An 11,662-nucleotide genomic window follows, 5' to 3' on the forward strand; every position below is an offset into this window, starting at 1 on the left:
CAGGTTATCAATTCTCTCTTTAAAGGTATTTTCTAGCTGTTCCACGCGTTTGGACAGTTCGGCGACAGTTGGCAAGGTTCAATGATAACACCGGAAGCAGCAGCAGCAGTGGCACTAAATTATGAACAAAATGAATACCAATATGTACACAGGGGAAGATGTGCACGAACCTGTGAAGTCAAGGCGAAACAGTCAAGCATGCATACACTGCCACACCGCTACTGCTGCTGCTGCTGCTGAATGAAGTTGGGTGGTCCGTAGGACGTTTATATAGGCACGCTGCTGGCGACCAGGCGCAGGCGCAGATCCAAGGCCTGTGGTGCGCTGTCAGAATCACGCCGGGAGCCCGATGACGCACGCAGCTGGCGATTGGGCCGGTTACTTGCACGAGCAGGGTCCCGAGTAGGTGCTGAAGCTTTCTTTAGGTAGGCCGATAGCGTAAACCTGTGATTTCGAGGCGAAACATGCATACACTGCCACACCGCCACTGCTGCTGCTGCTGAATGAAGTTGAGTGGTCCGTAGGACGTTTATATCCCCTTCAGTCACGGCGTACACATATGTGTACGCGATTTTGCGGATTTTTTTCCTCTCTTGGAGTTCAAATTTCCCGCGCGAAAGACGTTTGTGTAGGTTTGTATGGGCACTGGGCAAGACTACTAACGCCATCTGTCGTTGCAATCAAGAAATGAAGTCGTAAACAGCCACTTCCAAGATGGACGCCGCCGCATTCTACGGGAACGCTGGTAAGTGATTTACCAAACCAAAGGTTTCTGGATTTATAGTGCTATTGGGAAGCAACTGCGCCGTTTTTTATGCTCGTAAAGACACAAGGAACACGTAGAAACCGCGAAATCTATTAGAGCTGCATTACCGCGCTAGAAAATCCAGCTCAAACTTGAGCGTACACAATTGTGTACGGCGTGCCGCTATCGGCACAAACCGAAAGATGGCGTATCTTGTACTTGAGGTTTTTACTGATAGAACGTTTGGTGTTTCCGCATTTCAGACTTGAGAAATCATGGAAGACAACGAAGAAGACTCGATGATGACTCGGCAGAAAGTCTGCTGTCCAGAATTGGCGATGGGAACACGTCGGATATTGGACTTTCTGACGACGAGGAAGAAGAAGGGCATCCCAATCAATCTGTAAGTGGCGGAATGACCGCGATTGTGATTCTGTCGTGTTTCCCTGGGCAATTATAAAATAAATTTTGTTTGGCAGGCGGCCGTCACAGACAATGAAGCTGGTCCTTCCGGAGCAGCTGAGCGTCTTGATCCTCTGCTAGACCATGATGAGCAACAAAAATACGCCGGCCGACAAAAGAGGAAAGCTGTTTGGACCAGTGCGGAATTTGAGCCGCCCGACACCACATTTCATTCTGCAGGCCGTGATGTCAGTGCTGTGATTGAACCGTGTGAGTACTTCTTCAGGTACTTTACAGAAGAACTGTTTGAAGAGATTGCACGTTGCACGAACATCTACGCGCTTCAGACTTCAGGAGCCATCCTTGGAACAACACCAGAAGAAATAAAAACGTTCTTTGGAATGTTATTGATAATGGGAACACTGAAATTCCCACGCATCAGGATGTACTGGAGTCCTGCAACGCAAATTCCAAGTGTGTCGGGAGCAATGAGCGTGAACAGATTTTTCAGGCTCCGTTCTGCACTACATGTCACTGAGCCAGACCCAGATCACACTGGAACTGACAAGTTTTGGAAAGTGCGACCGCTCCTTGATGCTGTCAGGAAGAGATGCCTTGAACTGCCTCCTACTGAAAAAAACAGCATCGATGAGCAAATGATCCCCTTTACAGGGAGAGTCGTTGCGAAGCAATTTGTCCGTAACAAACCCAACCCCGAAGGTGTGAAAGTGTTTGTTCGTTGCAGCTCCAGTGGTGTCGCGCATGACTTCGAGTTTTACCAGGGAAAAGGTACCGGCACATCAGTGGAGCACAAGCACCTAGGGCTTGGTGGCTCCATTGTGATGAGGTTGACTCAGCACCTCCCAAAACTGCGTAACTTCAAATGTTATTTTGATAACTATTTCACTTCGATAACACTGCTTCAAGAACTGAAGGAAATAGGTATTTGGGCTATTGGCACCATCCGTAGCAATAGGCTGCAAGGATGTCCACTGAAGTCGGAGAAGGCCCTTAAAAAAGAAGGACGCGGCAGTATGGATGCCAGTGTCACCAAAAGTGGTGACGTCACAGTTGTCAGGTGGCAGGACAATGGCATTGTGAATATTGCGTCGACATTCGTGGGTGTTGGGGAGCCTACAAATGTTAAACGTTGGAGTGAGGCATCAAAGAAGCATGTCGACATACCGTGCCCTGAAATCATCAGCCAGTACAATGAATCGATGGGCGGAGTTGACAAGATGGATTTTTTGCTGTCGTTGTACCCACTAAAACAAAGAACAAGGAAGTGGCCAGTACGCGTCATCTCTCATTTCACGTCATTCTCATTAGTGAATGGATGGCAAGAGTACCTGGCTGACGCAAATGACAACTGCTTCCAACGCAGGAAAATGCTGGACTTGTTGGCATTTCAGAATGATGTGGGCTTGGCATTGATAATGTGCAACAAGAATGGTGCCAGGAAACGCGGTCGCCCAAGCAACGATGCGAAGGAGCCCCCAAGGAAGGTGCACAATGCTGAGCCGCGGCCCGTAAATGCCGTCCGGTATGACGGAATGAACCACTGGCCAGCACACACAGGCAATAGCTTTGCTCAGCGTTGCAAGCTAGAAGGCTGCAATTCAAGGACGCGAGTGCGATGCCGCAAATGCAACGTGTTCCTTTGTCTTTCAGCGACAAATGACTGCTTTTACGCATTCCATAACAAATGAGCTTTCAGTTTCCTTTTTTGAATCACATTTCTATGCGAAATAAACAAATACTTTGCCTCAGACTCGAAATGCAACTTTGTCTCATTTGTACTGGCTGAGTCACAATGTACACATATGTGTACGCGTGCTAAAATTCAGTAAGGAGGAAAAAAAATTTTTTTCTTTGCTTTATTTTCATTCTGGGCACATCCTCTTGTCGAAAAAGCATGTAGAATAATTTTCCCGCACTTTGCTTTAATTCGTGACTGAAGGGGATATAGGCACGCTGCTGGCGACCAGGCGCAGGCGCAGATCCGAGGCCTGCGGTGAGCTGTCAGAATCACGTCGGGAGCCCGATGACGCAGGCAGCTGGCGATTGGGCCGGATACTTGCACGAGCAGGGTCGCGAGTAGGTGCTGAAGATTTCTTTAGGCAGGCCGATAGCGTAAACCTGTGATGTCGAGGCGAAACATGCATACACTGCCACACCGCCACTGCTGCTGCTGCTGAATGAAGTTGAGTGGTCCATAGGACGTTTATATAGGCAAGCTGCTGGCGACCAGGCGCAGGCGCAGATCCGAGGGCTGCGGTGAGCTGTCAGAATCACGTCGGGAGCCCGATGACGCACGCAGCTGCCGATTGGGCCGGTTACTTGCACGAGCAGGGTCGCGAGTAGGTGCTGAAGATTTCTTTAGGCAGGCCGATAGCGTAAACCTGTGATTTCGAGGCGAAACATTCAAGCATGCATACACGCCATACCGCCACTGCTGCTGCTGCGGAGGCAAAGCGGGGGAAGATGCCGACGAGTGGCTCGTCCACTACAAATGAGCGAGCAAGTCCAACGGGTGGGATGCAACCGCTCAGCTCAGCAATGTGGTGTTCTCCCTGACCAATACCACCCTCGTGGGGTACGAGTACCACGAGGACGCGCTTACGACATAAGAAGATTTTGTTGACGAGCTAAAGGCATGTTTTGGGGAATCAGTCGCCAAAAAGAAGCGTGCGGAGCAGACACTGTCGCAACGGGCGCACCTACCAGGTGAGACGTGCACAACATATATCGAAGAAGTGGTAAATCTGTGCAAGGTGGCCAGTGCTCGCATGTCGGAAGAAGATAAAGTTGGACATTTGCTGAAAGTAGTGGCTGAGGATGTGTACAATTTTCTAATTGGAAAGGAGAGCCTCAGTTCTGCGTCTTACGTCATTCGGCACTGCAAAACTTTTGAAACGCCCAAGATGCGTCGGATTGCGCCTAAGTTTGGTCGGTTGGCAAACGTTACGACGGTTGCCAGTGTGGACACGAGTCCTTGCCTCGACCTTCCTTCCACCATCCGACAGATAATCCGCGAGGAGTTGTTGCGTTCAACTGCTGACCACCATGGCGTGTACACGTCACGTGAGGCTATGACGATGCCACATTTGGCCCCTTGGCAACCGATGGTTACCGCAGCGGCCGTAGAGTACAGTGCAGTCCCACAGTCGAGGATGACAACATGCCCTCCGACTCCACGCTATGACCAACGCGCTCAACGCACGACTCCTCGACGCCCGATGTATCGTCGTGACACACGACACGAACCAACCCACTACACGCGGGAAAGTGATAATATCCGCTTCATCGACGAACAACCAAGGTTTCGACCTCTCCCGGTGTGTTATTCCTGTGGTGTCCCGGGTCATATAACACGGTTTTGCAACCAGCGTATGACCACGTGGCATGGCTAGCCCTCAGAGTTTTCTCGGCCCTCCGAACGGCCACACGGTGCCCCGTGGCCAGCACACGTATCATCTGGCGACGAGTATTGGCTGAGCAGCTCCCGCAATCGCTTCCCGGCATCTGACAGGAGTTTGACACCCCACTGCAACGTCGTACTCCCCATTCTCCCTCACCGCGGCGTCGCACCACGTCCCCTTCGTCACCGGAAAACTAGCTAGCGCGGCCGATGGAGGTGAGGTCGCTGGAGACATGCTACTGACAGAAATACCTCCTGTGTTGATGCTGAAAAACAAAGTGCGCGTTCTTGTAGATAATGTCCCTGTGATGGCTCTGGTGGACACAGGCGCAACAATTTCGGTAATGAGTGTCTCTTTTAAACCCGTGTTAGGGCGAAAGGTTTTCTATAAATGGGACGAAGATTCAAAGTTTTGTGGAGTGAGTGGCGAGCCGTTGCGACCTATTGGGGTGTGTAGTGCTGACGTGTTTTTGGGAGGCATGTTATTACGACAGAGTTTGTAATTATTCCTCGGTCGACCCATGATGTTATTCTCGGCATGGACTTCTTGCGGGAGTGTGGTGCTACTGTCGACTGCGGCACAGAAAAGGTATTCATAAGTGGTAGGATTCGATCAGGACTCCTGGAGAACCCTGTAGATCGCGAAACTACACTGTGTGCTTGTGATGATACGGTCATACCTGCATCATCTACCGTTTGCGTTCCCGTTGTCTGTTGCGGCGCCGATTCCGACAGCTTCGAAGCTACCGTAGAACCGATGCACTTTAACGGTGTGAAGAAGAATGTGTTGGTGCCACATTGTGTGGGGTCGATCAAAGGCGGACGCACTGGCTTCTGGAGAGTAAACTGTTCTAAGAAGCCCGTTATACTAACAGGTGGCATGAAATTAGCCTTCGCCAAGGAACACGCGTCCTTATTAGTGGTTGAACACACAGATGTGCTGGAAGAACCGGATGGTCACAGTTCGGAAACAGCCCTTTTGTCGATGGTAAATAAATTGCTCAGCACGAGTGAACGCCGAACGTTAGCGCGTGAGCTTCAAAGCACGTTTCAGTATTCGACTTTGCGCAGAAGGACAAAATACCTGCAATCCCTGCGTCTCGAACACCATTATCATCATCATTATCATCATCATCATCATCAGCCTGGTTACGCCCACTGCAGGGCAAAGGCCTTTCCCATATTTCTCCAACAACCCCGGTCATGTACTAATTGTGGCCATGCCGTCCCTGCAAATTTATTAATCTCATCCGCCCACCTAACTTTCTGCCGTCCCCTGCTACGCTTCCCTTCCCTTGGAATCCAGTCCGTAACGCTTAATGAACATCGGTTATCTTCCCTCCTCATTACATGTCTTGCCCATGCCCATTTCTTTTTCTTGATTTCAACTAAGATGTCATTAACTCGCGTTTGTTCCCTCACCAAATCTGCTCTTTTCTTATTCCTTAACGTTACACCTATCATTCTTCTTTCCATAGCTCGTTGCGTCGTCCTCAATTTGAGTAGAACCCTTTTCGTAAGCCTCCAGGTTTCTGCCCCGTAGGTGAGTACTGGTAAGACACAGCTATTATACACTTTTCTCTTGAGGGATAATGGCAACCTGCTGTTCATGATCTGAGAATGCCTGGCAAACGCACCCCAGCCCATTCTTATTCTTCTGATTATTTCTGTCTCGTGATCCGGATCCGCAGTCACTACCTGCCCTGAATAGATGTATTCCCTTACGACTTCCAGTGCCTCGCTGCCTATTGTAAACTGCTGTTCTCTTCCGAGACTGTTAAACATTACTTTAGTTTTCTGCAGATTAATTTTTAGACCCACTCTGCTGCTTTGCCTCTCCAGGTCAGTGAGCATGCATTGCAGTTGGTCCCCTGAGTTACTAAGCGAGGCAATATCATCAGGGAATCGCAAGTTACTAAGGTATTCTCCATTAACTTTTATCCCCAATTCTTCCCAATCCAGGTCTCTGAATACCTCCTGTAAACACGCTGTGAATAGCATTGGAGAGATCGTATCTCCCTGCCTGACGCCTTTCTTTATTGGGATTTTGTTGCTTTCTTTATGGAGGACTACGGTGGCTGTGCAGCCGCTATAGATATTTTTCAGTATTTTTACATATGGCTCGTCTACACCCTGAGTCCGTAATGCCTCCATGACCGCTGAGGTTTCGACAGAATCAAATGCTTTCTCGTAATCAATGAAAGATATATATAAGGGTTGGTTATATTCCGCACATTTCTCTATCACCTGATTGATAGTGTGAATATGATCGATTGTTGAGTAGCCTTTACGGAATCCTGCCTGGTCCTTTGCTTGACAGAAGTCTAACGTGTTCCTGATTCTATTTGCGATTACCTTAGTTAATAGTTTGTAGGCAACGGACAGTAAGCTGATCGGTCTATAATTTTTCAAGTCTTTGGCGTCCCCTTTCTTATGGATTAGGATTATGTTAGCGTTTTTCGAAGATTCCGGTACGCTCGACGTTATGAGGCATTGCGTATACAGGGTGGCCAGTTTCTCTAGAACAATCTGCCCACTATCCTTCAGTAAGTCTGCTGTTACCTGATCCTCCCCAGCTGCCTTCCCCCTTTGCATATCTCTCAAGGCTTTCTTTATTCTTCCGGCGTTACCTGTGGGATTTCGAATTCCTCTAGGCTATTTTCTCTTTCATTATCGCCATGGGTGGCACTGGCACTGTATAAATCTCTATAGAACTCCTCAGCCACTTCTACTATCTCATCCATATTAGTAATGATATTGCCGGCTTTGTCTCTTAACGCATACATCTGATTCTTGCCAATTCCTAGTTTCTTCTTCACTGTTTTTAGGCTTCCTCCGTTCCTGAGAGCATGTTCAATTCTATCCATATTATACTTCCTTATGTCAGCTGTCTTACGCTTGTTGATTAACTTCGAAAGTTCTGCCAGTTCTATTCTAGCTGTAGGGTTAGAGGCTTTCATACACTGGCGTTTCTTGATCAGATCTTTCGTGTCCTGCGATAGTTTGCTGGTATCATGCCTAACGGAGTTACCACCGACTTCCACTGCACACTCCTTAATGATATCCACAAGATTGTCGTTCATTGCTTCAACACTAAGGTCCTCTTTCTGAGTTAAAGCCGAATACCTGTTCTGAAGCTTGATCTGGAATTCCTCTATTTTCCCTCTTACCGCTAACTCATTGATCGGCTTCTTATGTACCAGTTTCTTCCGTTCCCTTCTCAGGTCTAGGCTAATTCGAGTTCTTACCATCCTGTGGTCACTGCAGCGCACCTTGCCGAGCGATGTGAACGCTGTGGCGTGTCTGCAGGCAGGCTTTCTGCACGTGCGTCCAATTCGGCGATATCACCCCAGCCCGGCAGGATCACGTCGGCATCTTTGCTGCAATGATACATGGCAGATTTTTAAGGACGGTGTCTTGCGGTGCCACTGCCGCTGCCAATGTCTCGGTCGCCTCCACCCCTGCTTCTTTTATACGGTTGATCCGTTGACGGCAGCGTCCCCTCGTTGCAACGACGATGTGAACGCTGTGGCGTGTCTGCAGGCAGGCTTCCTGCACGTGCGTCCAATTCGGCGATATCAGCCCAGCCCGGCAGGATCACGTCGGCATCTTTGCTGCAATGATACACGGCAGATTCTTAAGGACGGTGTCTTGCGGTGCCACTGCCGCTGCCAATGTGTCAGTCGCCTCCTCCCGTGCTTCTTTTATACGGTTGATCCGTTGACGGCAGTGTCCCCTCGTTGCAACGACGATGTGAACGCTGTGGCGTGTCTGCAGGCAGGCTTTCTGCACGTGCGTCCAATTCGGCGATATCACCCCAGCCCGGCAGGATCACGTCGGCATCTTTGCTGCAATGATACATGGCAGATTTTTAAGGTCGGTGTCTTTCGGTGCCATTGCCGCTGCCAATGTGTCAGTCGCCTCCTCCCGTGCTTGTTATATGGTCGATCCGTTAACGCCAGCGTCTCCTCGTTGCAACGACGATGTGAAGGCTGTGGCGTGTCTGCAGGCAGGCTTTCTGCACGTGCGTCCAATTCGGCGATATCACCCCAGCCCGGCAGGATCAGGTCGGCATCTTTGCTGCAATGATACATGGCAGATTTTTAAGGACGGTGTCTTGCGGTGCCACTGCCGCTGCCAATGTCTCGGTCGCCTCCACCCCTGCTTCTTTTATACGGTTGATCCGTTGACGGCAGCGTCCCCTCGTTGCAACGACGATGTGAACGCTGTGGCGTGTCTGCAGGCAGGCTTCCTGCACGTGCGTCCAATTCGGCGATATCACCCCAGCCCGGCAGGATCACGTCGGCATCTTTGCTGCAATGATACACGGCAGATTCTTAAGGACGGTGTCTTGCGGTGCCACTGCCGCTGCCAATGTGTCAGTCGCCTCCTCCCGTGCTTCTTTTATACGGTTGATCCGTTGACGGCAGTGTCCCCTCGTTGCAACGACGATGTGAACGCTGTGGCGTGTCTGCAGGCAGGCTTCCTGCTCGTGCGTCCAATTCGGCGATATCACCCCAGCCCGGCAGGATCACGTCGGCATCTTTGCTGCAATGATACACGGCAGATTCTTAAGGACGGTGTCTTGCGGTGCCAGTGCCGCTGCCAATGTGTCAGTCGCCTCCTCCCGTGCTTGTTATATGGTCGATCCGTTAACGCCAGCGTCCCCTCGTTGCAACGACGATGTGAACGCTGTGGCGTGTCTGCAGGCAGGCTTCCTGCACGTGCGTCCAATTCGGCGATATCACCCCAGCCCGGCAGGATCACGTCGGCATCTTTGCTGCAATGATACATGGCAGATTTTTAAGGACGGTGTCTTGCGGTGCCACTGCCGCTGCCAATGTGTCAGTCGCCTCCTCCCGTGCTTCTTTTATACGGTTGATCCGTTGACGGCAGTGTCCCCTCGTTGCAACGACGATGTGAACGCTGTGGCGTGTCTGCAGGCAGGCTTCCTGCTCGTGCGTCCAATTCGGCGATATCACCCCAGCCCGGCAGGATCACGTCGGCATCTTTGCTGCAATGATACACGGCAGATTCTTAAGGACGGTGTCTTGCGGTGCCAGTGCCGCTGCCAATGTGTCAGTCGCCTCCTCCCGTGCTTGTTATATGGTCGATCCGTTAACGCCAGCGTCCCCTCGTTGCAACGACGATGTGAACGCTGTGGCGTGTCTGCAGGCAGGCTTCCTGCTCGTGCGTCCAATTCGGCGATATCACCCCAGCCCGGCAGGATCACGTCGGCATCTTTGCTGCAATGATACACGGCAGATTCTTAAGGACGGTGTCTTGCGGTGCCAGTGCCGCTGCCAATGTGTCAGTCGCCTCCTCCCGTGCTTGTTATATGGTCGATCCGTTAACGCCAGCGTCCCCTCGTTGCAACGACGATGTGAACGCTGTGGCGTGTCTGCAGGCAGGCTTTCTGCACGTGCGTCCAATTCGGCGATATCACCCCAGCCCGGCAGGATCACGTCGGCATCTTTGCTGCAATGATACATGGCAGATTTTTAAGGTCGGTGTCTTTCGGTGCCATTGCCGCTGCCAATGTGTCAGTCGCCTCCTCCCGTGCTTGTTATATGGTCGATCCGTTAACGCCAGCGTCCCCTCGTTGCAACGACGATGTGAACGCTGTGGCGTGTCTGCAGGCAGGCTTTCTGCACGTGCGTCCAATTCGGCGATATCACCCCAGCCCGGCAGGATCACGTCGGCTTCTTTGCTGCAATGATACATGGCAGATTTTTAAGGTCGGTGTCTTTCGGTGCCATTGCCGCTGCCAATGTGTCAGTCGCCTCCTCCCGTGCTTGTTATATGGTCGATCCGTTAACGCCAGCGTCCCCTCGTTGCAACGACGATGTGAACGCTGTGGCGTGTCTGCAGGCAGGCTTTCTGCACGTGCGTCCAATTCGGCGATATCACCCCAGCCCGGCAGGATCACGTCGGCATCTTTGCTGCAATGATACATGGCAGATTTTTAAGGTCGGTGTCTTTCGGTGCCATTGCCGCTGCCAATGTGTCAGTCGCCTCCTCCCGTGCTTGTTATATGGTCGATCCGTTAACGCCAGCGTCCCCTCGTTGCAACGACGATGTGAACGCTGTGGCGTGTCTGCAGGCAGGCTTTCTGCACGTGCGTCCAATTCGGCGATATCACCCCAGCCCGGCAGGATCACGTCGGCTTCTTTGCTGCAATGATACATGGCAGATTTTTAAGGTCGGTGTCTTTCGGTGCCATTGCCGCTGCCAATGTGTCAGTCGCCTCCTCCCGTTCTTCTTTTATACGGTTGATCCGTTGACGGCAGTGTCCCCTCGTTGCAACGACGATGTGAACGCTGTGGCGTGTCTGCAGGCAGGCTTTCTGCACGTGCGTCCAATTCGGCGATATCACCCCAGCCCGGCAGGATCACGTCGGCATCTTTGCTGCAATGATACATGGCAGATTTTTAAGGTCGGTGTCTTTCGGTGCCATTGCCGCTGCCAATGTGTCAGTCGCCTCCTCCCGTGCTTGTTATATGGTCGATCCGTTAACGCCAGCGTCCCCTCGTTGCAACGACGATGTGAATGCTGTGGCGTGTCTGCAGGTAGGCTTTCTGCACGTGCGTCCAATTCGGTGATATCAGCCCAGCCCGCCAGGGTCACGTCGGCTTCTTTGCTGCAATGATACATGGCAGAATTTTAAGGACCGTGTCTACCGGTGCCACTGCCGCTGCCAATGTGTCGGTCGCCTCCTTCTGTGCTTCTTTTATACGGTTGATCCATTGATGGCAGCGTCCCCTCGTTGCAACGGCGATGTGAACGCTGTGGCGTTTCTGCAGGCAGGCTTTCTGCACGTGCATCCAAGTCGGCAATATCAACCCGGCCCGGCAGGATCACGTAAGCTTCTTTGCTGCAATGATACACGGCAGATTTTTAAGGATGGTGTCTTCCGGTGCCACTGCCGCTGCCAATGTGTCGGTCGCCTCCTTCCGTACTTCTTTTAAACGGTCGATCCGTTGATGGCAGCGTCCCCTCGTTGCAACGGCGATGTGAACGCTGTGGCGTGTCTGCAGGCAAGCTTTCTGCACGTGCATCCAATTCGGCGATATCACCCCAGCCCGCCAGGGTCA

General features: G+C 51.4%; 1 protein-coding gene across 1 annotated transcript; it reads left to right on the plus strand.

The window, feature by feature from the left end:
* The first annotated feature begins 714 nt into the window (after positions 1-714).
* On the plus strand, positions 715-2,918 carry LOC139052963 (piggyBac transposable element-derived protein 3-like). Its single transcript, XM_070530108.1, has 3 exons — positions 715-745; positions 1,009-1,148; positions 1,225-2,918. The coding sequence occupies exons 1-3, from the start codon at positions 715-717 to the stop codon at positions 2,854-2,856; spliced, it is 1,803 nt and encodes a 600-aa protein (XP_070386209.1). The 3' UTR covers positions 2,857-2,918.
* The last annotated feature ends 8,744 nt before the right edge of the window (positions 2,919-11,662 follow it).

Source organism: Dermacentor albipictus, unplaced genomic scaffold (genome assembly GCF_038994185.2).
Source record: "Dermacentor albipictus isolate Rhodes 1998 colony unplaced genomic scaffold, USDA_Dalb.pri_finalv2 scaffold_47, whole genome shotgun sequence".
Classification (NCBI taxonomy): domain Eukaryota; kingdom Metazoa; phylum Arthropoda; class Arachnida; order Ixodida; family Ixodidae; genus Dermacentor; species Dermacentor albipictus.